The sequence below is a fragment of the Macaca nemestrina genome, chromosome 1 (assembly GCF_043159975.1).
Source record: "Macaca nemestrina isolate mMacNem1 chromosome 1, mMacNem.hap1, whole genome shotgun sequence".
Taxonomy (NCBI): Eukaryota; Metazoa; Chordata; class Mammalia; order Primates; family Cercopithecidae; genus Macaca; species Macaca nemestrina.
In genome coordinates this window covers 113,755,559-113,783,223 of record NC_092125.1, presented here as the reverse complement: position 1 = coordinate 113,783,223, position 27,665 = coordinate 113,755,559, and the positions used below count along the sequence as shown (strand labels likewise).

Below are 27,665 nucleotides of genomic sequence, written 5' to 3'. Positions count from 1 at the left end.
TAGCATGAACTGTGGGTAGTGATGTGTGTTTCCTAACACCTCCGGCAGTGAGCCAGGCTTTGAGTGACTGTGTCTAAACACTGCTTTCCCTGAGGACTGGAAGATGTTAGAATCAGGTTTGTCATTGAGTGTGTTCTGTGTGCTTGGAACTGAGAAAGGAGATGAAGTGCCAGGTGGGATGGGAATGGGAGATATCGTAGAAGCCAAGTGTGAGTTTGCAAGGCAGGGACCTTGGCAAAGACAGTCCTAGGGAGACAGGTGTTAGGGAACTCAGGGGGCATGGGCAAAGGAAGATTTGGTTTCAAAGAGGATACAGACAGAGAAGCTTAAGTCTAGGAAGTTGAGTCTAAGAATTGTATGGAGGAATATCTGTGGGTGTCTGTAGGCGGAAAAATGGGTTAAAATGTTTTCACTTGGCAGCCTTCTGAAAACCTAAAAGGTATGGCGATTGCCTTCAGGGATATATTTAGTATTTTGACCACTGCTTCCTCGCCACAAGCAAAAGAAAACAGTGACTCCTAAAAAAACAAAGAAGTCACTGTGTCTCAAACAATGTAGTTCCTTTGAGCAATAAGCTTATTTGGAACAAATAGGTTACAAAGTCCCTCTAATGAAGCGCCTCCGATTGTGTTAAATTGAATCTACAGATCAACCTGGAGAGAACTACCAAGAACACTAATGAAGATAGGGAGGTACTGGTACAAAGATAGATAATAGATCAATGGAACAGAATAGAGAGTTCATTAGTAGGAAGCAAAATCCCCAGACTTTTATTCTTAACTACCACTATATTCTGCATTTTGCAAGATCCTTCAATTCTCACAAGATCACTATGAGACAGATAGTAATATCCTAATTTAAAGATAGATGAGAATTGGAGCTTGTCTAGAATAGATTGAGTGGAACATCATTTGTGGCATATCATTTGAGAGGTAATGGGAATATTGCCAAATTTCCAGGTAACTCCCGCACCAAAGGGACTTCTGTTATACTCTACATCGTATCAGTTATCAAATGACGAGCTATTCAAGTCTGTCTTCTTCGACTGTAAGCTTCTTGAGAGCAGAAACTTATGTGATAAAGGCTTTTCCCCCCATATCTGTAGTGTTTAGCATAATACCTTGATATATTATGTTAGATTAAGCTATGTTATAGTAAAGAATAAACCTTGACAACTTAGTGAGGTAACACATAAATATATATTCCTCCCTCGTACAATATCAACTGATCTCCAGGGCTACTTTTTTCTGAATGGCGTTTTGGGAATCCAAGTGGCCTTTCTCTTGCAGCTGTCTTCTTGAGGATGGAGGATCACTGTAGAGGAGGAAACAAAGCTGGATGGTCACATGCCAGCTCTTCAATCCTTGGCCTAGAATTAACACCTGCTATTCCCACTCCCAGCCCACTGGCCAGAAGAACTAGTCACAGAGCCGTGCCTGTATTTAAGCAGCAGGGAAATGTTAAGCACATGGGGAGCAGTATATGCCTCTGCTATCCTGGCTGAGAGTGTGTGTCAACAAACCTTCTTGGATAAACTAATGAGTAAATCTGACATAGGGTTTAAATTATACTATGACAGAAATACTCAAATCCTGAAGCAGCTTTCCACTTCCAGAGCCTCAGATGAAATCATACATGTCATCAACAGGAGGAATAATGAACATGGAGCTGCCTTTATTGACAATCTAGTCTATACAAGGCACTGTTTTAGAAATTTCAAAGGGGCCATAGTGCTTAGTCCTCATGGTAGCCCTATGGGATGGATGTTAATATTCTCCTTTAACAAATAAATTTTGCACGGAACCATGGTGAGCAAGTAGTAGAGCTGAGATTTCAGCCTATGTTTGCCAAGTGCCAAAGGTTATGATATACTCTATCTTCTCTACTCCACTGACTCCCTCAGGCATAGTTCCTTGGGCACAGTCGATTGGTGGACAGCAATGGCCTTCAGAAACACAATCTGGGTAGTTGCCATAGACAGAGATGCCAGGAGGAAGGCAAAGAGAGAAAAAACTGCACTTCATAGCTGGGCTCTTCCATCCCCAACTGCTCTGGCCTTTCTCCTCTCCTCCTGCTACCACCCAGTGATTGCCACTGTGAGATACAGGTACACCTGTAAGACCTGAAGTCACTAGTGGACAGAGTGGAGGGCAGAGCCTGTTTTGGAGCTTTGTGTGGATGCTGATGTCTGTTTTGCACATTCTATCCTTGTTGAGCAGATAAAAAGGCAGGGACAGTGATCTCACAGTATCACATAGAACTCCTTTCCCAATGGTCTGGATTTTGTGGGAATTGACCAAGCTCACTTTATGCAGCTCTCTGACCATTCAGAACAGAGACTTAAATGTCTCCTCCATACCACTAACACTCTATACTAGTTCAAAGACATTGGAAACAAGTCAGAAAGATTCCAGATCAGGCTTTGCCATTTCTGTTGCATGAGCTTGGATAACTCACATGGATTCTACGAGCTTTAGTGTTTTCATCTATAACATGGGGCTCATACATACAGTCTCTGATTGCCCGCTGGATTGTCGTAAGCACCAAATGGAATAGCATATAGAAGAGTGCTCTGTAGACTGTTAAGACAGATTTAAACATAAGAGGTTATTTTTTAGTGATTGGCTGAATAATGAAGATTTTTTCTATTTGAGTTATGATTTTTTTTGAGGGAAGAAAGCAAAGTTGCATATGTCCATGACATTTTAATCCTCTAAGGTCTGTGCCAACTCTGTCGTTCCATAAACCACACTTGGCTGTGCCCATTTTCTTCTTTCTATGGTGCTTCAGAGCCAGGCCACTGGAATCATGACCCATTACTAGTTATGTAATATTGAACAAAGTATTTTAACCTCCTGAACTTCAAGTTTCTCACCCGTGAAATGGGGATGATAATATTTGTGTTGAACATTTCAACAAGGATTAAAACAGTCATGCATGTAACGCAATTTACACAGTGCATGGCACAACATGAAGCACTTGATACATGGTTGCAATATTATTGTCATCATTATTATTATTCATATTAAGGAGCCATCATGCTGTCTCCAAGGTTCTTTGCATAATCAAATTATTCCACTATTTGAAATAATAAGAAAATCCTCAATCTTTCAAAACACCATATAAACATTTGGATCAATGTCTCCCAGTATGCCCTAAACTATTTTCAACACCCTATGGGCAGCACACAGTTTACAACATGGCTGAGTTCCAAAACTCTACTTGGAGGGCATTTGTTTGAAACTCAGAACAGATTTTCCCATAGAAAGAATGCTATTAAAATAGCGGTTGGATTCCCAGGTGACTGAAATACCCACTTGATTCGCAAAATAGCAGAAGATCTGGCATATTTGCAATGCAAATTAACGTGAAACAATGTTATTGTATTGCTCGTCATTAACCAAAACTGAAAACTAAGAAAATTGTGTATTAAATCATTTAAAAATTTTTCTTGTATATGCAGCTGATGAAGAAAAGCAGGCTTAATTAGAGGAAGAGAGAATGGAGTGGAAATGTCAGTAAGAAATGTTAAGATGTCTGAGAGTACTTTCAAAGGTTTTTGAAGTTCTTTGCTAGGTCTAATGCGCCTTCAAAATTGTTTCACTTTGTTCTTCTTGACACAAGGGACTACATAGCACAATTATTTTTGGTTTGCAAATGAAAAAGGAAAGGAGATGGGAGAGATTAGGAAAAGAGAAGAAGGGGTGAGAAAGATTTCTCTGAGAAGGCACTCAATAGTTTGGAGAAATTGAGAAAGGAGGAAGAGGCACATCTATGTAGTAAAATGGATTTCAATTACCTGGTCTGACAGTAGGAAAAACAGGTGGCGTGACAGATCATATCCGCTTGTAAAAGGGAATGGTGACAAGATTGGTCAAGTAGTTATTCGCTGAAGCCATAAGGTGGTGCCATGGGACCAGAAAAGTTCATGAAAAGCAAGCCCTCCAGGCTGGGAGGAGGAGCAAAGGCAGGCTTGAGCATCCAGCTGTTTGGTGTTGGCAAATATGTCTAAATATTGTGCTGGTTCCCTGTTCTATACTTTATTGCCATGAAGTAAATGTTGAATTAGAATGTTCATATGAACTCATCTAAATAGCTCCTTGTATTTATGGGCCAAGAAAGCACAGAATATGAGTACTTGAAGGACCTCAGCTCAGCTTTTAATTTCAGGTGGCTTCAAATCTATCATGGATTAAGCTGAAATATACAAAAATGTGTATTTTCTCAAATGAGGAAACTGAGACTTGGAGAGAAGACATGTAGCCTGCCACTGTTCAAATAACACATAAGTGTTAGTAACGATCTCCCTTGAAGCAGCCTGCCTCTCAGGCTGCCACACGCACAGCTCCACTGACTGGATGAAGCAAAAGTTTATTCTATACCTCCAACTTCAAGTGGAGCTCCTTTTGCTGGTGTGACTAAGCAGGGTCAGAAGGAGTAGAGGTGAAGGTGGAATGATAAAATCTAGTGTAGATGAGTTGAGTCTCTAGAAATCTTAGGTCTGTGCTGAGAAGCTAATTCTCAAGTAAGGAGAAGCTAATTCTAGGTTTTCCCAGGCTATCCACAAGCAATTGCAAGAGTCATATTGTATTTCAGAAAGAACCCTAAATGTGGAGACAGAAGACCTGAGTTCATTTATTAACTGTGCTACCAAACTTGTGCACATCTCTCTGTCTCTCTAGGGTCCCCCTTGGCTCCATCAAGCAAGACTGTTCTCATAGTCTTCCAGTCCTCAATAGGCAGGATGTGTGGGAGGCAGGACAGTGGTAGGTAATTGCCTAATTAGGTCACTATAGCTTCAGAGTGAGCATGTCCTTAACATAAACGTGCCCACCACCGCAAACCTCAAAAACTCTTTCAATCCATGACACACAAAGCTCCTAGAGTAAAGCAAAGATATGAGTCACTCTCCTATCATGACTAAAGAAGCTGTTCTGAAGAACTCAAGCATCATACTCCTCATGGTAGAACACGCTTACAGGTCAAGAAGGGAATTTTCATTAGTAGAAAGGAAAAAAGGCTAATGAGAATGGGCGAGGAGTGGCAGTCTAAGGAGGAGACATTATTATTATACAAATCAGAATAAAACAAAAAAAAAAGGGCCATTATGTTTCAGAAGGCTCCTGCATCCTTGATTCACAATGTATGAGAGCTCAGGGAAGAAGCTAGAACTGATTCTGGGCTGACAGCCACCAGGAATTAATCCTTGCCACATCTTAACTGGACTGGCTCCTTTTCCCCTCACTCCCATACAAATGCCACCCTTGATTCCTCAGGTCACTGCAATGCTAGAAACACTTGGTTCCCTTTATACACTGAGGGCTGACCTGCTGTTCCTGGGTATCCAAATTCTTCTTCCTTCCCTCTCCTCCCCATGCTTGGGGCTCATCGCCTCAGTCACAGGAGCATTTTCCAATGCCATTGATTCATGTCTTCCCTGAACCCAACACTGCCATCTGCACATGGCTCTCCTAGTCTCCATCAGCTCTGCCACCCTTCTCCTCTCCCGTCACCTCTTCATTCTCAGGGTCTCCTCTAGCTTCAGCCTCTCCCCTGAGAATGCTGTTGTTGACAATGCTATGGTAATGGCTATACCCTTTGTATCCACCATCCTTGAGGGCAAGACTGATGAAAGCATTTTCAGCCAACTTTGAACAGTCTAATCTCTCAAACTAGGCCCGTAAAATGTAGCCTTGATATTATCTGACATTCCATTGGGAAACTTGGCATAAGTTCCTAAAGAATTAGGCCAGAGGTTCTAGAAGGACACCATCCTATAGCACCAAGCAAGTGTACCTTAAAGTGAGTCATCAGAGGCTGACTTTTCTCCCCCATTGTATCTCCACAGCCTACCCTGCAATTTTCACACTGAGATTTCCCACAGACTGTGTAGGGGGGTTCCATAAAAATATAAGCTGTGATAACCCTGAGTTCCTAAAGCAACACCAACATGAATCATATGAATCATACAGAATCTTCAAAGGAAGACAACTTGTTATCTGTCTGGTGTTAAATCAGATTGCAATATTGAAGAAAGCCAAGTCTTCCTTGAAAAGCCTGCCAGCTTCTCTACTTCCTTCCTCCTTCCCTCAGTCAGGACAGTTTGAACTTCAGATTGTTAGCAACAGGTACTCCTGAATGTCCTTGCCCTTAGATTTCCTCCTTCTTGTCACTGGTCTGCTAATTGTACCTCACTGTTTTCATTATCAGACAAAAAGCCTAAAGAGGTTCAAGGAGCTAAAAGGAGCTAAAGTTTCTAGAACAATAGCTGGCAATTGGTCAGTTTGCAGTTTTATTCTTTTCTCCTGTGTCTCTTCTTCTTGGGCAGTAGGAATAAAAAAGGAAAAAAGAAAACAACATTGAAATGGAGACAAAATAAAATGGGAATACAAGAGGACAAAATAAAAAGGGACTACAAGAAAACCATTAGATAACTTGAATCTTCCCTTTAATTCCTGGTAGCTTCAAGACTGGTAGGGATCAAATTGAATTAAATATATACAAATATATTATGCTAATTTCTTCATTTCCAAATTTAGGAAAAGCTTTGAACAATGAAGTTATCCTTTTCTTTAATTATAAACCTTATATTAAACCTCTAATAAAAATAATAGAGATTTACGTATATTATATTAAAAAATGTATAATTGTATTTTTCAACCTACAAAATTCTCTCAAGTTCAATGTAACAAGTCATTTATGAGAACCAACTACTTTGTTCTTTACCTGAAATTGAAAATAGAGAAAGTCTACCTTTAGAAGCTACCAGGACACACGACTTCAGAACCATCTCTCATAACTTACTACCTGATTGTATTAGTTCATTTTCATACTGCTATGAAGAAATACCTGAGACTGGGTAATTTATAAATTAAAAAAAGGTTTAATGGAGTCTTAGTTCCACATAACTGAAGGGGCCTCACAATTATGGCAGAAGGCAAAGGAGGAGCAAAGGCATGTCTTACGTGGTGGCAGGCAAGAGAGCATGTGCAAGGGAACTGCCCTTTATTAGACCATCGGATCTCATGAGACTTATTTACTATCATGAGAACAGCATGGTGAAACCCACCCCCCATGATTCAATTACCTCCCACTGGGCCTCTCCCATGACACGTGTGGATTATGGGAGCTAAAATTCAAGATGAGGTTTTGCTGGGGACACAGCCAAACCATATCATTCCACTCCTGGTCTCTCCCAAATCTCATGTCCTCACATTTCAAAACGAATCATGCCTTCCCAACAGTCCCTCAAAGTCATAACTAATTTCAGCATTAACTCAAAAATTCACAGTCCAAAGCCTTATCTGAGACAAGGCAAGTCCCTTTTACCTATGAGCCTGTAAAGTCAAAAGCAAGTTAGTTACTTCCTGGATACAATGGGGGTATAGGCATTGGGTAAATACAGCCATTCCAAATGGGAGAAATTAGACAAATTGAAGGTGCTGCGGCCCCATGCAAGCCTAAAATCCAGCAGGACAGTCAAATCTTAAAGCTCCAAAATGATCTCTTTGACTCTATGTCTCACATCCAGGTCACACTGATGCAAGAGGTGGGTTCCCATGGTCTTGGGCAGCTCTGCCTCTGTGACTTTTCAGGGTACAGCCTCTCTTCTGGCTGCTTTCACAGGCTAGTGTTGAGTGTCTATGGCTTTTCCAGGTACACAGTGCAAGTTGTCAGTGTATCTACAATTCTGGAGTCTGGAGGATAATGGCCCTCTTCTCAGAGCTCCCACTAGGCAGTGCCCCAATGGGGATTCTGTATGAAGTCTCCAACCCTACATTTTCCTCCTGCACTGCCCTAGCAGAGGTTCTCCATGAGGGCTCTGCTTTAAGCAGATTTCTGCCTAGACATCTAAGTGCTTCTATACATCCTCTGAAACCTAGGAAAGCTTCACAAATCTCAGTTCTTGTCTTCTGCACATCCACAGGCCCAACACCATGTGGAAGCTGCCAAGCTTTGGGGCTTGCACCCTCTGAAACTACAATCTGAGCTGTACTTTTGGTTTTAGCCACCGCTGGAACACGGCACCCAGTCCTGAGACTGCACAAAGCAGCAAGGCTCTAGTGCCTTGCATCCTAGGCCTCCAGTCTTATGATGGGAGGGTCTGCAGTGAAGATGTCTGATGTGCCCTGGAGACATTTTCCCCATTGTCTTGGCAATTAATATTTGATTCCTCATTACGTATGCACATTTCTGCAGCCGGCTTGAATTTCTCCTCAGAAAGTTGGTTTTTCTTTTCTATCATCAAATCATCAGGTTGCAAATTTTCCAGACTTTTATTATGCTCTGTTCCCCTTTTAAAAATAAGTTCCAATTCTAAACCATATATTTGTGAATACATAAAACTGAATGCTTTTAACAGCCTCCAAGTCACCTCTTGAATGCTTTGCTGCTTAGAAATTTCTTCTGCCAGATACCCTAAATCATCTTTCTCAAGCTCAAAGTTCCACAGATCTCTAGAGAAGGGGCAGAATACTGCCAGTCTCTTTGCTAAAACATAGCAAGAGTCACCATCATTCTAGTTGTCAACAAGTTCCCCATCTCCATTTGAGACCACCTCAGCCTGGACTTCATTGTCCATATTACTATCAAAATTTTAGTCAAAGCCATTCAAGAAGTATCTAGGAAGTTCCAAACCTTCCCACATCTTCCTATCTTCTTCTAAGCCCTCCAAACTGTTCCAACCTCTGCCTATTATTCAGTTCCAAAGTCACTTCCACATTTTCGGGTATCTTTATAGCAGCGTCCCACTACCAGGTACCAATTTACTGTATTAGTCCATTTTCATACTGTAAAAGAAATACTTGAGACTGGATAATTTATAAAGAAAAACAGGTTTAATGGACTCCCAGTTCCACGTGGTTGGGGAGGCCTCACAATTATGGTGGAAGGTGAAGGAGGAGCAAAGACATGTTTTAAGTGGCAGCAGGTAAGAAAGCACATGCAGGGAACTGCCCTTTATAAAACCATCAGATCCGCCAGGCATGGTGGCTCATGGCTGTAATCCCAGCACTTTGGGAGGCCAAGGTGGGTGGATCACCCGAGGTCAGGAGTTTGAGACCGGCTTGGCCAACATGATGAAACCCTGTTTCTACTAAAAATACAAAAATGAGCTGGATGTGGTGGTACATGCCTATAATCCCAGCTACTCGGGAGGCTGAGGCAGAAGAATTGTTTGAATTGGGGAGACAGAAATTACAGTGAGCCGAGACCATACTAAGCTTTACATACATTATAAAAAGAAAAAAATGCATAATTGTATTTTTAAACCTACAAAATGCTCTTAAACATAACAAGCAATTTATGAGAACCAACTATTTTGTTCTTTACATGAAATTGAAAATAGAGAATGTCTATCTTTAGAAGCTACCAGAACACATGAGTCTAGAACAAACTGCACTCCAGTCTGGGTGACAGAGTGAGACTCCGTCCCAAAATAAATAATAAGTAAATAAATAAATAAACCTGTCAGATCTCATGAGACTCATTCACTCTCACAAGAACAGCACTGGGAAACCCACTCCCATGATTAAATTACCTCCCACCAGGCTCCTCCCATGACATGTGGGGATTATGGGAGCTACAGTTCAGAAGAGATTTGGGTGGGGAAACAGATAAACCATATCACAGATCTTTCACAAGTTATTTTATTTCTGAGGCCTCAGTCTCTTTAAATGCAAAACTCAAAAATTCACAGTCCACTAATACCTTCTCTGTCTTCTTCACAGGGACATTAAGAAAAAGCTGTAGATAGAAAAGAGTCTAAGGAAAAATTAGAAGAGGTATAGAAATGAGAAAAAATAGTGTTTGTTATATATAAGATGCTAGGGTTGATTCTTTGTGTCCAAGCAGGTTTCAAATCACATAATTGACACTATTCTAGGCATATGACTCTGCCATAATTGTGAGCATATTTCATCTGGATTAGACACAATCTTTATGCTAGAATTGTGTAGAACAGCATTTCTATGAGTGTGTAATGTATAGGATATGTGGATTTATTGAGATATCAGGAGTTGAAACCTGGTGGAGAATTCTCATCCAATGATGAAGATAAATGACAGGCAGGGGAATGTTAAATTCAAGTAAGGAACACTGTAAGCAGCAACTCAGTGCCATGTACTATCCTAATGCCTGGGAATACAAAGTGTGTTGGGGATCCCAGGTTCAGTTCTTCATTAGGAAGAACAAATAGTTGAGGCTATGCTTTATTACTGAAAGCAAAATTAGCAAAGGGAAAAATGGCTCTTGCAGCAAAATCTGGAGGAAACCAGGTATAAGCTTCCACGAGTCCTCTGCCAGTGGACTCATGCAGGATGCAGTTAATTCCCCCAGCATGGGGGAATTACATGTGATGACACATGTAAAATGTTACCTACCTGAGCAGGTCAGTAGCGATTCAATGCCCAGAGTTTCACGTTGGGGGCTAATCATGTGGTCACCCTCTGCCTAGCCCATACCAAGAGGAGAAGCAAATGTTCATCATAAACCACATTGTTTATACAAACAGTTTACACATGGGGAGGTACTCTTATCAGGGAACACTGGGAACCCTGTTGAAGTCCAAGTTCCCAGACACCAATCAAGGTCCAATCTTGCAAGCAGACCTCTGAAAGAATAACATTCCCAGGCCTAGTATGTTAATTATTTCATGCACACAGAGATATAAATAAGCAATTGTGATATAATTGGTTACTTGCAATGATTAATTCATTTGACTAAGGTTTATTAACCCCTTGAAGGGTGGAGTAAGAATGAGCTAAATTAGATATGGTTGTAGTACTTTGTCATACTCAACTCCATACCTCAATGTTCTCTCCTCACTCACTGGAAGAGTACTTCTTCTATAAAAAGTGCTATGACTGGGCTCCAAATTACTCCTCATAGCTTCCATCTAGAGCCCAGTGCACTTCCTGGGGGCTCCGTTTCCTGTCTGTCATATAATTTCTTCCTGCTTAGACCTTTAAGTAAGTGCTAAGGGCTACTTCTCTGTTTGACTTCAACAGAATCTGGCTTGACCAGATTCTGGCTTGACTTGAGGTATCCTCAAGCAAGTTCTGCCCCATCCCTGCTCCAGCCAAGATTCCCAGCACCTCACATCCCATCTGGCCTCTCTGTCCCCTTTGTCCATTAGAGGAACTAACCCATTCCTAGTTGAAGCCCTAGTTACTGGGAACTATTCTCTTCCTTTAGATAATGACTTAAAAGCCATTCAGTTTCTACCCACAACCTTTGGTTAATTTTCACACGGCTGCCAACTGCCTGGGAGTTGGCTGGAGCTTAGAACTTCACGTTTCTCTCTTTTTCCTTCTGGAATCCTCTCATGCAGGAGCTCTACATGCTGTAACTGAAAGCAGCTAGTGTCTTCAGCATCTCCGCTGCTGCTGCTGTTCCTACTGCCCTGTTTCTACTGGAGAGATTTATTGATTACCCCCAAGGCTTGTCCTCTTTTCTCTTTCAGAGGTATTGTATCAAAAGTACCAAGCTCTGGGTTTATAGGGCTCAAATTGAAGATGGGAATAAATGGAGGCAACACACATTGTTTCTCAGGTCCCCAAATTAGCAAAAATAGCAAAGAGGTAGATGGTGACCCTTAAGCCTCCTGCTAATATTAAGCAACATGTTCAGCGACCCAGCCAAGAATTACAAAGTAAACTTTCTTTTGTTCTTTCCGCTCTCTGTAATCCACAGCCCCAGCAATTCAAACACTGAGGTTCCTGGGAACTCTCAGATGGTAGCATACATTCACCAAGGAATGAAGCTGGTGAGGCAGTGAAGAGCCAGGGCCTAGAAAGCTGGGAATGCCATGATGTGGGTACACTGAAAAGCAAGAGGCAGGCATGATCAACCTTGAACTTTAGGAAGATCCCAGGCAGCTGATGGAAGACAAGATGGGGAGTGAATGTGAAGGCAAGATAAAAAAAAAATTACAAAAAAAAATTTGTAATGAGGTTTTAAGAGGTGGTGGGGCCTGAACTAGGTCTAAGGTGGTGTGTGTAGAGTGGAGGATAAAATATGAGAAATACTCAGAAGGCCAAACAATCAGGATTTGGGAATGGGAATGGGAGAATGGAGGGGTGGACCATTACTCTCTGCCTTCTGGTTTAGGGATCATTGGCTTTGGCAATAACTCCGTTAAGATAAAGAATACAGGGAGACTAATGTTGAATCCAAACAATTTCATACTGCAGCTTCCCCTTCATTTTCTTTTCTGCATCTGAAGTGTTCTCACTGGGTTGGGTTTGGTTTTGTTTTCTCCTTGGAAGGTCCAGAAATGTCCTTGGTGTGTCTGACAGACTTTCAGGCCCACGCGCGAGAGCATCTGTCTAAGTCAACTCGGGATTTTATTGAAGGTGGAGCTGATGACAGTGTCACGCGGGATGACAACATTGCAGCATTTAAAAGGTTTGGTCTTCTGCAGCCTGTCTATTGTTAGGTTAAGGTGCACTGGTGGAGAGCTCCTTGGACAGTAGTAGTCCTGGTTTCTGCCTCCAGAAAACACAGACCACTCAAGACCTAATAAGGTGGATGATTTTTTTGTTGTTTTTGTTTGTTGGGGGCAGGGGAGGGAGGGTTATGGGAAGATGGAAAAAGAGAGAATTTCTCTTATAACTAGCATAAGGAAGTCATTCTCCTTCATCTCAGCAACTCTGCAACCTGACAAGATAGAACAAGAGTCTCAGAATGACCAGTTCCCTGGTCAGGGAGGATGGGCCTGTTGGGCGGCCTAGATCTCCTGAGTTCCTAAACTCTGGCTTGGAGAAGAAAATGGAAGACAGGAGAGAACACTCAGGTTTGGAGAAAATACGGAGATCCAAGGAGCCTTAGAGATAAGAGATTGAGTCAGCGGAGAAGAGTTGGTCTGAAAAAGTAGGAGATGGAGCATCGGTCAACCAACATCAGTCCGCAGGCAGAGGCTGACCCGCCACTTATTTTTGTATGGTCCATGAGCTAACGATCGTTTTTCATTTTTGAATGACTGCAGGGTGGTGAGTCAAAAGAAGAATAATTTGTAATACTTAAAAATTATATGAAATTCAAATTTTGGTGCCCATAAATAAAGTTTTATTTTAACACCTCGATGCTCAGCCATTTACTATTGTTTATGGCTGCTTTTGCACTTCAACAGCAGGGCTGAATACTTGTGACAAAGACCACATGGTCCACAAAGCCTAAAATATTTACTCTCTGGCCCTTTATAGAAAAAGCTTGCTGATTCCTGTGATAGAGAGGTCAGGAGAAAACTGAAAAATGGTATAAAAGGGAGCCCTATGTTTTGTATTTTCATACTTAGCACTATACTAAGCACCTTACATCGTTTATTTCAGTCTGTCTTCACAAAACTATTAGGAAATTTGGATTATTATTCCTATTTCAGATGAAGTGACTGAGGTTATCTTACTCAAATTTGCACAATTAGAATTTTCAGAAAATTTTTCTAAGTTCGTGTGCAGAAATACTGATACTGTGTAAACAATGAAAACTTTAGACTCCTGAGGCTAAGTAAACATTTATCTAAAATGTGTGTTTTGCATATTTATTATTTGTAAATTCTCCTACTTTCTCCTAAAGCAGTGTTTAAGTCACATCTTCAAACTAACTAGCTTTATCACAAAAACCTCAATCACTCCCTGGGATTTGTTCTCATTCAGTGGCCTTTTCTTACTTTCTGGAGACTTGTTCCTAACCTGAGAGGAAAAGAGCCTGGAACTTCTTCCTGCCTATTCTTTTCCTTTTAGTCTTTGTTGTGATGAACCAAACCATCCAAGTGCTGCAGTGTAGTCAGGGAGGCATGGCTCAAAGACACAGACCTCTGACAGAGCAAAGCAGGTATAGTGTATAGTGTGGACTTGGTGTGCACAGAGTGGTTCAGAGAAGGTTGGGTAATGGGAAATGAGGTGTTGGGAATGGCTTTCTGGAGATGAGCCTTTTTCTGGATCAACACAGGTTACTCAGCTCCCAGCCAACTGAACCCACCAAGGTTCCACAGGACCCAGTCTGGTTTAGACTTGTATCAGGAATCAGGGGGATCCACCCCAGGCAGCACCTCCCTGCTGCAGAATCATCGCACCAACAGAAGATCTCTTTGTTGTCTGGCACAGAATTCGCCTCCGTCCCCGGTACCTGAGAGATGTGTCTGAGGTGGACACCAGAACCACAATCCAAGGGGAGGAGATCAGTGCCCCTATTTGCATCGCACCCACAGGGTTCCACTGCCTTGTCTGGCCTGATGGGGAAATGAGCACAGCAAGAGGTATGAACCGTCCCCACCTTGAGGTTCCCTTCCCAGAGGAGGGGTCCCTCAGAGCAGTGGCAGAGTGCTCCAAGATTCTCTCTAGAAGGGCTTTAGGAACACAATCTGGTTAACACTAAGGAAAGCAGGAAAGGGAATGCTTAAAGCTATGTCTGTGTAACCTAAGATTGAGAAAACATTCATTTTCCATAATAGAGAATAGTTAGAGTGCAACGGGGGTTAAGATGAATAAGAAGGTGCTAAAAGCCAACCAAGTCATCCCTCAGAAGAGGGATGCTGGCCCTTCAGGCTCACACCATCTGCAGGGAAAGGGATGCTTGATGCAGCCCCAAGGCTAGGGCTCTCTTTGGCCCCTGATGGGCCAGGACTAGGGCTGAATGGCAGTCTCTGAATTTAGGATGAGGAGAGAATCATGACATTAGGTCCTAACATAAGGCCCTGGAACCTGCTGTTGCCCAAATATTCCATTTTCCCTCTCTTCAATTGACCTTGTCATCTTGTTTGACAAAGATTTTCTTGTTGGGTTACATCTCCTTCCCAGTCAACCTGATTCTCATCCCACATCCTCCACCACCACCACCATCACCACCACCACCAATAATAATAATAATAATAAATAGAAAAGGAGAGATGGGGCTGAAAATGCTCTTGGGACTCCTTCATAATCTTCACTCTAAGTCACATCTCTTTTTGTGAATTGCTCAGGGCTTCCCTGAGGTCTTTTCCTTTGACTCCATGATACAGGAAGCTATAGATTCAAGGATTCTAGAGCTGAATGTGACATCCATCTTGATGGGGTTTAGGGACCAGGTCTAGCTAGGTTGAAACATTAATATCCTATATGAATATGACTAGTTTACTAAGTCGTCATGGTTGAATGTGTTGTTTGGGGGTAGGATGAAAGAATGGGGTATCTCCTGTTGACATGAAAAATTGAAAGTGTTCATTTTTGACTAGCCTAAATTCTCTGCCCATGAGTTATAGTGGGACAGTGATGTTAACCTGTTGGAGATTTCACTGAAATGAATAGAGTAGGAAATGGGAAATCTGCCAGTCAACAGCAGCAGTATGAATGTCATCACCATCAACTTCATTAGCACTGGTATCTATGCAGTACGCCACTTTGCAATGTAAAGAATGCTCCCATAGCTAGTATCTTATTCAGTCTCCCAACAACCCTAAAGAGATGTATTATTTTCCCCATTTTACAGATAAAGAAAATGAGAGACTCAAGGCCACCCAGCAAAGAAGGAGTAGAACTAACATTCTTCTAATTTCATATGTTATGCTTTTTCCACCATGAAGTTCAGGATTCTCCACTGGGACTACATTCCCTCATCCTCTGTCCTCTCTAATTCTCTTCTGCTTCATTAAGGAGTTCATAAGAAGCCCAGTTTCCTGTCTGAAGGCTATAACACAACCAACATGATTCTGGAGATTGCATGACATCTTTAGCTGGAAATATTTTGTTAGCGAGTAGAGGGTTTGTAAGACAGGTTATACAGAGGAGAACCCAAACAGCTTTAGGTCTCTCAGTCTCATCAAATTGCCTTCCATCCCTTTCTTATAAGGAAGCAGAATGAAATTAAGTTTTATCTGCATTCATGGGGCAAGATGGCCAGAGGCTACACAGACTCCCAAGGCTTTTTAGCCTAGTCCAGAGGCCTCCGTCCTCCAGCCTGAGTCATGTCCTTTGCTTTGCAGCTGCCCAAGCAGCTGGTATCTGCTACATCACCAGCACATTTGCCAGCTGTAGCCTTGAAGACATTGTTATCGCAGCTCCCGAAGGCCTCCGATGGTTCCAACTCTATGTGCATCCAGACCTGCAGCTGAACAAACAGTTGATCCAGAGGGTAGAATCCCTAGGTTTCAAAGCTTTGGTAATTACTTTGGATACACCTGTATGTGGCAATAGGCGACATGACATTCGAAACCAATTGAGGAGGAACTTAACACTAACAGATCTTCAGTCACCTAAAAAGGTAGGAAAGATACCAAATTCAATGGACAAGCATTACAGGAGGCAAATTTCCTTCCCTCTTTTCCCCTTTCCTCCATTCTTTCTTTCCACAACCTTTTATCGAATGCCTGCTCTGTGCCAGACACTGGGGATACAGCAGTTCGAAAAAGCAGATATGGTTCCTGCTCCTTAGAGTTTCCAGACAAGCAGAATGTAAGACCAAATGTTCTCACCCTTGGAGCTGCCCAACCTGTCACCAGAAGTGTTCTGACCAGAGCTGGATGCTGAGAAATAGGAAAGCCACAGAAAAGATTTTCACGTGAACAGGAGAGTAAACTAAAAAAGTTCATCCAACATTTTCTACTTTATGACACACTCAGAAAATGCTAATTTTGGTTGGCATACATAGACAAACTGACTCTCCAAAGGGGATGTTCATGGCCAAGGTGACTGGCCAGACAGTCTAGACAGGCCAGGTTCTACCCTACTGCCTTGAAACTGAGGAATCAATATCTCTGCACACATAGAACTCATTTGTGGAGCACCAGGATGTTATAGCACATTTGTTTGTAATCTCTGAACCAGGTGACTACAAAGGACACCTTCCCCATTAAAATCCTGCAATTAAATGGCAAGGAGTACCTCAGAGAGAGACAGCCATGATAAAGTGGGAATCCCTGGCTATAGTAGAGATACTAAAGCCAGCCTTTTCACCCAGTGGGCAGCTGTGACATCCAGCCAACTAACTCAACGGTTCTCATTAATCACAGATTGGCCTTGAGGTGCTCCAAAATCCTTATTCAAATTCCAGAAGCACGAGATTTATAAATATTTGATGTACATGGTGAGCCAAGAGTAAATATTGGGTAATAACTGATTTGGTATTGCTTAGTTCTTATCCTGGGTATGTCTCAACCATAACATATCACATTGACCTATAAATGCTTTTGCTTATCCATCTCATATACTAAACTCTGAATTTTTTTAAAGTAGAAATTTTGCCTTATTTGTCTTTGTGTCACCAGATCCTAGCACAATTATTGAGCAGCAATATGATTCATGGTCAATGATAAGCAATTAAAGTAGAAATTCTTTTATACTAATTTTGTTAGAAAAAGGAGCTAGAAATATTGTTGGGTTTTGTTGCTCCTGTTTCTTTTTGTTTCTTTGTTGTTTGTTTGTTTGTCTGTTTGTTTGTTTTTGAGACAAGGTCTCACTCTATCAGCCAGGCTAGTATGTGGTGGCGCCATCACGACTCACTGCAGTCTAGACCTCCTGAGCCCAAGTGATCCTCCCACTTTAGCCTCCCGAGTAGCTGGGACTACAGATGTGCACCACTATTTATTTTTTTTAGAGGAGCAGAAGCAGGCTCTCTCTGTGTTGCCCATGCTGGTCTCAAACTCCTGGGCTCAAGAGAGATCCTTCCACCTCAGCCCCACAAAGTGCTAGGATTACAGGCAAGAGCCACCATGCCCAGACCTGTTCTTCCTCCTTCCAGTTTATAAATGGCAGCTCTCCAAATGTGTCTCATCTTTGGAATGCATCAAGTAGCCTTGTGAGAGTTCAGCACTAAGTTCCCTTTTTATTTCCTATAGGGAAATTCAATACCTTATTTCCAGATGACTCCTATCAGCACTTCTCTCTGCTGGAATGATCTCTCCTGGTTTCAGAGCATAACTCGATTGCCCATCATCCTTAAAGGGATTCTGACAAAAGAGGATGCAGAGTTAGCTGTGAAGCACAATGTCCAGGGCATCATTGTTTCCAACCATGGTGGGAGGCAGCTTGATGAGGTTCTCGCTTCAGTAAGTAGGATTACTTCCAAGAGGGATGTGTTTGTGAGTGCTGTGTGTGTATGTGTGAGTGTGTCCACATCAAGGGACTCTGTGCAATCTGAGCATATTTCACTCCTCCATACCACATGTGTTGGTATGTAGCTGTGAATTTTAAGGACTGTTAATTATTATTAGTAGCCTACTGTGTGCTAGGCTGTTTTTTCAACCTTTACATATAGCATCTCTAAGTCTCATGCCAATGCTGCAAGATGGGTATTATCCCTGTTTTGCCAATGGGGATTCTGTAGTTTAGTGATGTTAAGTAACTTGTCTTTAGTTCACATAGATAATAAATAGTTAATATGGAATTTCATTAGACAGATGTTCTAAAGTAAACACCTTTCATGGCAAAACTCTAAAAACACCCTAATGAGTCTTTTGCTAAAATCTAAAAAAGTCCATAATTTTTTTGCTTAACTCATAAACTTATGTCCATTATAGATGAAGTTTGAGGGCAAGAAAGAGAGGGAAAGGAAGGCAGGGAAAGAATCTTTACGTGGGAATTTGTTGTTGATTTGTTTTCATTGAGTTATATTTTTTTCAAATGTTCTGTTGCTGCTTGACTTGTTTTAAGAAAGAGAAATGAGATTTTTTTCTTCTTCAGTTTCATTGACACTTACATAAATAAAACATGTTCACTGCAGATACATTAGAAAATATGCATAAGCAAAAGATAAAAATTAACACTAATTTTATCACTTTCACTAACATCAATATTTTGGTCATTGTTAACATCTTCTTAATGCAAATACAACTTTTTGTGCTTAAGAAAAGTATAAATACTATTTTGTTATATTTTTCTTTTACTTAGCATTATATTAAGAGCAACTTTTTGTTTCAGTATATATGATCCTCTTATTTTTACTGGTATGTAGTATGAACAGACAACTATATAACCGACATCCATTGGAGAACATCTGTATTGCCTCTAATCTTTCCCTATTTTAAACAACACATCAGTGATTGAATCCATAGCACATTCTCAAGTACTTCTTTAAGATAAAATTGAATTAGAAATTTGCACTAGCTGGTTGGTACATTCCAAGACACATGATGCTGGGAAGCCTAAGAGCCAGCCACTCACCTCCTCCTCTGCACCAGCTCTAACTGGTAGAGGCAGAGGAATGGCAAGCCCACATGGAGAGTGGGAGCCACTCTTCACTGTGGCTCTCTGGTAAGAGTTGAACTGAAGCGGTCGGGCCTCCTACTTTCCATCCCACCTGTTGACCTGCAACCTTAGGAGAAAGTGGTTGGGCAGAGCACACAGTGAGCTCTCTCACCCAACCCCTGCCAGGATGCCTACAAGCCATCCAGTATTTAGCAAAACAGAGAAAGCAAAAGAGTATGGCATGCCCTGAGTCATCCCAACTATGCCTAAATAGGAACAGAAGACAATGAAGAGCCCATCACCAACAAGCAGCAAACATTAGAATATAGGCTTTTGAAAGAAAACTAATAAAATACATCATACCATAGGTGTCAAGCTCTCATTAATCAACTTAGCTGGTCTTGTTCCTTTGGAAGAACTGAGTAATGAGTAGAGAAAGAGGGAGACTAATTCTCCCATTGTGCTTCCCCACTAGAGAATGAGTATTGGCTAAGGCAGGGGCCAGGGAGAAGAGAATTTCTCCTATCTTATTGTGCCGATCAACTTGTTATTCTCCCAAGCCATTTGGCTTCACATCCAAACCCAACGTCACTCAGAGACAGCACCAATATCATTGTGAGCCTAGTGAGGGTTTTGCTTCAGGTGACGCCTGACTCTGCACTTGCGTAACCCTACCTCACTCACCTCACCTTAATCCTGGCCTGAGATCTATTTATTTATAAAAACAAACTTCCAGCTCACAGGTCAGAGTTTGCCATTTGGTTTTTTAAAACATTGTATTCAAATATCATTTATCTGAGTTTTTTTAAGTTTATTTCCATAGGTTATTAAGGAACAGGTGGTGTCTGTTACATGAGTAAGTTCTTTAGTGGTGATTTGTGAGATTTTGGTGCAACCATCACCTGAGCAGTATACACTGCACCCTATTTGTAGTCTTTTATTCCTCACCCCCTTCACACCCTTTCTCCCTTAGTCCCCAAACTACATTGTGTCACTCTTACGCCTTTGCATCCTCATAGCTTAGCTCCCACATATGAGTGAGAACATGTGATGTTTGGTTTTCCTTTCCTGAGTTACTTCACTTAGAATAACAATCTCCAGCCTCATCCAGGTTGCTGCAAATGCCATTAATTCACTCCTTCTTATAATGGCTGAGTAGTATTTCATTATCTGTCTATCTATCTATCTATCTATCTATCTATCTATCTATCTATCTATACACACACCACAGTTTCTTTTCTTTCCTTTCCTTTTTTTTTTTTTTTTTTCATATGGAATCTCACTCTGTCTCCCAGGCTGGAGTGTAGTGGCACAATCTCAGCTCACTGGAAACTCCGCCTCCCAGGTTCACGCCATTCTCCTGCCGCAGCCTCCTGAGTAGCTGGGACTACAGGCACCCGCCACCACGCCCGGCTAATTTTTTTTTTTTTTTTTTGTATTTTTAGTAGAGACGGGGTTTCACTGTGTTAGCCAGGATGGTCTTGATCTCCCGACCTTGTGATCCACCTGCCTCAGCCTCCCAAAGTGCTAGAATTACAGCCATGAGCCACCACACCCAGCCTATACCACAGTTTCTTTATCCACTCATTGATTGATGGGCATTTGGGTTGGTTCTACATTTTTGCAATTGTTAATTCTACTGCTATAAACAGGTATGCAAGTATATTTTTCATATAATGACTTCTTTTCCTCAGGGTAGATAGCCAGTAATGGGATTGCTGGATCAAATGGTAGTTCTACTTTTAGTTCTATAAGGAATCTCCACAGTGTTTTCCATAGTAGTTGTACTAGCTTACATTCCCACCGGCAGTGTAGAAGTGTTCCCTGTTCACTGCATCCACATGAACATCTATTATTTTTGATTTTTTGATTATGGCCATTCTTCTAGGAGTAAGGAGGTATTGCATTGTAATTTTGATTTGCATTTCCCTAATCATTAGTGATGTTGAGCACTTTTTCATATGTTTGTTGGCTATTTGTGTATTTTCTTTTGAGAATTATCTGTTCATGTCCTTAGCTCACTTTTTGATGAGTTTTTTTTTTCTTGAGTTCCTCATAGATTCTCCATGTTAGACTTTTGTCAGATACATAGATTGTGAAGGTTTTCTTCCACTCTGTGGGTTGTCTGTTTACTCTGCAGACTGTTCCTTTGCCGTACAAAAGCTCCTTAGTTTAATTAAATGCCTGCTCTTTATTTGTTTTTATAGTACTTACTTTTGGGTTCTTGGTCATAAAATCCTTTCCTAAGCCAGTATCCAGAAGGGTTTTTCCTGTTATATTCTAGAATTTTTATAGTTTCAGATCTTAGAATTAAGTCCTTGATCCATCTTGAGTTGATTTTTGTATAAGGTGAGACACAATGATTCAGTTTCATTCTCGTTCTCCTACATGTGGCTAGCCAATTATCCCAGCACCATTTGTTAAATATAGTATCTTTTCCCCACATTATGTTTTTGTTTGCTTCACCAAAGATCAGTTGGCTGTAAGTATTTGGGTTTATTTCTGGGTTCTCTCTTCTGTTCCATTGGTCTATGTGCCTATTTTTATGCCAGTACCATCAGTTTTGGTGACTATTAGTAACGAGAGATAATTCATGTCCAAATAAAAGACATTTTTATAGTCCCAGCATGGTATTATTTGGATTTTTTTCTTTTCTTTTCTTTTCTTTTCTTTTTTTGAGTTGGAGTTCGCTCCTGTCACCCACGCTGGAGGGCAATGGTGCAGTCTCAGCTCACTACAACCTCCGCCTCCTAGGTTCAAGCAATTCTCCTGCCTCAGCCTCTCAAGTAGCTGGGATTACAGGCACTGGCCACCACGCCTGGCTATTTGTATTTTTAGTTGAGATGGGGTTTCACCATGTTGGCCAGGCAGGTCTCGAACTCCTAACCTCAGGTGGTTCACCTGCCTCCACCTCTCAAAGTGCTGGGATTATAGGCATGGACCACTGTGCCCAACTGGAATATTTGTATGATGTCGTGAAAGAAAAACATGTTTGTACAAACTCTTCTAGTGAGCCATACTATGCAGTGGAGTTGATAATAATTGTGAAATAAAACAGGGAGTGAATTTCACCTTAGGGTGCAGTGAGGCTTTAGAGTTAATTTTTAATAGAACAGAACAGGACATTCATTAGAGTCTTCTGGGGATAACAGCTGACTTATCCTTTCCCCTGGTCCCAGGAGGAAGTACAAGGACAATGTTAGATATGAAACCTCATAGAGGTGGGAACTTTTCTCAAAATCCTCACCTTTTATAGCACTGGCAACATACTGCAGGGAGTGGGACACTGACCTCAGGCACAGAATCTAAGGGGGTGCCAAAAACTCAGATACTATAGTTCGAAATCAGATGATCTCGAAGTTCCTCATAGAAGTTCCACCTCTTTCACAACGGTATAAAAATATTCCAAATAATACCATGCTGGGACTATAAAAATGCCTCTTATGAAATGCAAATCAAAACTACAATGAGATACCATCTCACACCAGTTAGAATGGCAATCATTAAAAAGTCAGGAAACAACAGGTGCTGGAAACGATGTGGAGAAATAGGAACATTTTTACACTGTTGGTGGGATTGTAAACTAGTTCAACCATTATGGAAAACAGTATGGCAATTCCTCAAGGATCTAGAACTAGAAGTACCATATGACCCAGCCATCCCATTACTGGGTATATACCCAAAGGATTATAAATCATGCTGCTATAAAGACACATGCACACGTATGTTTATTGCGGCACTATTCACAATAGCAAAGACTTGGAATCAACCCAAATGTCCATCAGTGACAGACTGGATTAAGAAAATGTGGCACATATACACCATGGAATACTATGCAGCCATAAAAAAGGATGAGTTTGTGTCCTTTGTAGGGACATGGATGCAGCTGGAAACCATCATTCTCAGCAAACTATCGCAAGAACAGAAAACCAAACACCGCATGTTCTCACTCATAGGTGGGAACTGAACAATGAGATCACTTGGACTCAGGAAGGGAAACATCATACACCGGGGCCTATCATGGGGAGGGGGGAAGGGGGAGGGGGGAGGGATTGCACTGGGAATTATATCTGATGTAAATGACGAGTTGATGGGTGCTGACGAGTTGATGGGTGCAGCACGCCAACATGGCACAAGTATACATATGTAACAAACCTGCACGTTATGCACATGTACCCTAGAACTTAAAGTATAACAATAATAATAATAATAATAAAATCTTTTAGATCTATACAGCCATATATACCTCCACTGCCTGAGAACTTAAAGTGATCCTGGCACTGTTAGGCTATATTCAGTTCCTAAAACCTCCACAACTTGTTTTGGACTTAACATGCAAAGAAAAGAATCAGTTCTGTCTTAAGAACCTTTCCTTAACTTTGAAATGGATAAACAGAATCAGTTATTTCATTTCCAATGTAATCCTTTTGAAAGTATGCCTCAAACACAATTTTCACAATGTCTATAGATCAGATGAGTTTTTAAACCAGAAGTATTCATATAGTCCCTATAGATATTAATTCCTTATACAGCTTATATTTTGGGGATGGAATATGCTTTACTTGGGTGCATCCTGGTTTTCATGCCTCACTGTATATATTTCAATAAAAACACTGATGTATGTTATAGTCATACGTACATAGACAGGCGCCAGTCAAAAAACATCTCAAGAAAGTTGCTTTAATAGTACCCTCTAGCTTGGCGTAAATCTCTTCTGCAGAGAGAAAAATCCATTTTTCTGAGAAGGTAAATGTTTATTTATTTATTTATTTATTTTTATTTTTTTTTTTTTGAGACGGAGTCTCACGCTGTTGCCCAGGCTGGAGTGCAGTGGCGCGATCTCGGCTCACTGCAAGCTCCGCCTCCTGGGTTCACGCCATTCTCTTGCCTCAGCCTCCTGAGTAGCTAGGACTACAGGCGCCCGCCACCGCGCCCGGCTAATTTTTTGTATTTTTAGTAGAGACGGGGTTTCACTGTGGTCTCGATCTCCTGACCTTGTGATCCGCCCGCCTCGGCCTCCCAAAGTGCTGGGATTACAGGCTTGAGCCACCGCGCCTGGCCGGTAAATGTTTATTAAATGCAAATACTGATATTCATTTCCTAGGAAAAAAAAATGCCTCTTATTAGAATGTGAATTCTCTCTAGTTATTACATGTAAGTTCCAAACATATTCAATTCCATCCCCTCACCTATAAATTAAAGTAGAAAATTATTTCCTCACTAGTTTCTTATACTGTTCAGTCTTGGCCAAAGGATCCCATTCAGATAGAATGCTGATGGATTCCTTTGGCAGCAGATGGCCTCATAGGGCCAAGTTTTGACTCCTCTTCTCAGGCTATCTCTCAGAGAAGCATAGCTAGAACCCCAAGGGAGTTCCAGAACTCCCTCCCCAAGGATCTTCCCCCTTGATCCATAAGGGGCCTGCTGTCACTCCTCTTTACAGACTTGTAGGTGCCTAGAAGCAAAGATTGGCCTGGGGCACCTTGTGTGGTCAAGGCCTATTGGCCTGTTCCCTGGAATTAAAGAGGCGACATAAGAGACAAAGCTCCTTAGAAAAATCAGGCCAAGGTGATAAGATGTTTTTATTGTGTCTATCAAAATCTCAAAATTTAGTTTTACCATGTTGTACTTTAGTCCTATCTCATTTTCTCAGATACGCCATGAGGGAGTCAGGGACAAGTTGGCCAAGTGGTGCATGAGAAATAGTGTGCAGCCCAGTTTCCCAAGTCAAGCTGCAATCCAGACATGCAGGCCATGGCCGAGTACACTTGTCTTGCCAAGAAGACTTAGTGCCTTCACAGTGGAGAGACTTTCTATTTTTGCCACCCTAGAAACAGAGAGAGTAGAAGAAAATCAAAAGTCAAAATGTTGTTTGAAAAGAAGAAGGTTAAAGTGAACATTATAAATGGAAAATGCCCCTTTTGGGATGGAAAGTGCAACCAAGCAGTTCTTCCAATCTGTAAGAAAGTTAAGGGGGTCAGAGAGAAGCTAGACTGGAGTCAAAGCAGAAAGTCAAGGCAGGAGGGCCTCAGGAATGTGACTGCCGCTGCAGTTGATCAGCACCGGCAGCCTCAAGCATGGGAGGGGAAGAAATTGTCAAGGGCATCTCCTCAGCTTGGTTTGCCTGGTCGTATGCCAGGAAGATCAAGTCTGAGAGTCAAAATAGAAAGCCCTCCAGCCCATGTGTATCTCCTTTTCAGATTGATGCTTTGACAGAAGTGGTGGCTGCTGTAAAGGGGAAAATTGAAGTCTACCTTGATGGCGGGGTCCGAACTGGCAATGATGTGCTGAAGGCTCTGGCCCTTGGGGCTAGGTGCATTTTTCTTGGGAGACCAATCTTATGGGGTCTTGCCTACAAGGTGAGAGTGGCAAAGCGAACCAGCAAGAAGATACAGAGCTTCTCATTCATTTCTGTGCTTTCCTGTGGTTCATTTTCCAAGCTTAGCCCTTTTCAAAATGATTCCTAAAGGATAGTTACACCTAAGCTGCATCTCCATGCTTCCTCTGAAGCCTATTGCAAAATATTCAATAGCTCTCATCCCCTATCTTTATCTCTGTCCTTTCCTTTATTCCCGAGGTAATTCTTACTTCACAGATATTTCCCATCTTTGCCATCATAGCTCTGACTACATCTAGAATTTATATTCAGTGAATGGTCAGAATGTTCCTTTATGTCTCTTTGTGTCTCTGTCTGTCTGCCTCGGGAGCAGGGTGAACATGGTGTTAAGGAAGTTTTGAACATTTTAACAAATGAGTTCCACACTTCCATGGCCCTTACAGGTAAGTTAAAAACATTTTTTTCTCTGATTTGGAACTTAAAGCAGGATGGCGAAAGAATAGGAATAGCAGTCCTTCCCTCTAGCTGACCCTTTCCTGACATGGTAGCTGTTCAAAACATAGGACAGGCAGGCAACATTCAAGACAAAGATTAAGCAGTATTCTCTGCCCAGTGGAGACCAGAGCACTCCTCAAGATCATTGTCAGTTCTGGGGAGTGTCACCTCTGGCTCTGAATTCTTGCTTCTGTTGAATTCATTCAATTTATGGACCATTGACATATCCCATGCCTGCTGTTTCTGTCCACTCCAATCAACCCAGGCATGAAACTCAACTCTTTTCTATGCTTCTATTTTTAGGAAAAGACTCTCTCATTAGTATATTTTTGTGAATAATACATTTTGCCAAAGTTATGGTGCATACATCATAAATATGGAAAGAACTCCCAGTTAAACATTATGCAGTCTGTTATTGAATTCTTTCAGCCTTCTTATCACCAGGGACTTCTCATTGCCTACTCAAGTCCACAACTCCCCAGCCCCATAACATCATGCCAGCTTCTCTTTCTCCCTTCTTTTACTTGTCTGGAGTTACTCTCTTCAATCCTTATGGCCAATCTGAGCTACAGTCATAATTTTACATATTAATTAATATCTTCTTCTAAAGAAGAGTCTTTTCCTTTGACAGAACTTTCCTTTAGACGGCAATTGTTATGTGGAATACTCACCCCATCTCTTTTGCTATCTGTGTGTCATAGTCCTCCCTAACAGATACTTCCTATATCCCTGAGCCTTATCAAAACCAAGATAAAGATCAAAGACATCTATTGCACACAAGAGTTGATTTAGAAAATGCTAAAATAGGGTTTTTACATGTTTACCCTGACATTTTGACATAGCTGTGTTCAGAGATGACATGGGCTCAGGTTCACAGAATAATTTCCAATGCAAACAGAATTACATTATTCATTCTGTATGTAAACCATTTATAAGAGTGAGCACAAAGATCAAGTCAGACTTGTTCCCCTTCATGACCCCTTACCCATGATGAGGTGAATTGCTGGTATTTGAGAGAAATGAGCTTGTAACCTCATTGTTCTTTTAGGCTGCCGGTCGGTTGCTGAGATCAATCGAAACTTGATCCAATTTTCCAGGCTGTAAGAAAAAAGGGCCAATAACCAGACTGCTGAGGTTGCCCACAGGAGGATCACAAACTCACAGCATGGTGTGTGATGCTGTCCTGCCTGGACCCCATCCTGCCCGGAGGCTTATGCCCCATATTTCCCATATTTCCAATCCCTCCACCCCTGTGCTTCAGGCCCTCCAAACCCCTGTGTTCCCCAAATGTTCCATGCCCTTCTTTGTATCACTGACTGTTATATGTTGCTTTCTTGCCTAAAATCTTCCTCTGAAGTAAAAGATGTCAAAAGGACAGATCATTAATGACTGGAACCACTAGTGGGTTATATTTTTTGCATACTCTATACAACTCTATGAAATGACTATTTAACTTTGTACTCTGGACAGAGGAGCTGTATATACAAGGCATTTTCCCAACAAAAACATACTCCTATCTAAAGAAATAGGGAAATAGTTAAGGACATAGGCTTTGGAGCCACACAGATGCGGGTTTGACAGTCAGGACTACCGCAAGCTATGTGACTTGGGCAAGTTTTCTGATCTTTCTGTGTTTCTGAGTCCTGGTCTGTAAAATGGGGATTATACTCCCTCAG

At 41.5% G+C, this 27,665-nt stretch overlaps 1 protein-coding gene across 4 annotated transcripts; it reads left to right on the top strand.

The window, feature by feature from the left end:
• LOC105479086 (hydroxyacid oxidase 2) lies at window positions 1-27,384 on the top strand. Of its 4 annotated transcripts, XM_071086946.1 has the most exons (9): window positions 31-116; window positions 11,330-11,463; window positions 12,267-12,405; window positions 14,103-14,254; window positions 15,959-16,236; window positions 17,810-18,019; window positions 25,358-25,516; window positions 25,868-25,937; window positions 27,038-27,384. In XM_071086946.1, exons 3-9 carry the CDS (start codon window positions 12,275-12,277, stop codon window positions 27,091-27,093), a joined length of 1,056 nt encoding a protein of 351 aa, XP_070943047.1. In that variant the 5' UTR covers window positions 31-116; window positions 11,330-11,463; window positions 12,267-12,274; the 3' UTR covers window positions 27,094-27,384. The 4 variants fall into 4 exon arrangements, with proteins under 4 accessions (XP_011735185.2, XP_070943047.1, XP_011735187.1 ...); XM_011736883.2 differs by lacking the exon at window positions 11,330-11,463 and having other exon boundaries at window positions 1-116; XM_011736885.3 differs by lacking the exons at window positions 31-116; window positions 11,330-11,463 and adding an exon at window positions 11,691-11,910.
• The last annotated feature ends 281 nt before the right edge of the window (window positions 27,385-27,665 follow it).

Coding starts and splice junctions, on each gene's coding strand:
- LOC105479086 (XM_011736885.3), top strand. CDS start 11,880: ATGGAAGACAAGATGGGGAGTGAATGTGAAG. Junction 16,237..17,809: donor ATCTTCAGTCACCTAAAAAG/GTAGGAAAGATA, acceptor TATTTCCTATAG/GGAAATTCAATACCTTATTT. Junction 25,517..25,867: donor TATGGGGTCTTGCCTACAAG/GTGAGAGTGGCA, acceptor CCTCGGGAGCAG/GGTGAACATGGTGTTAAGGA.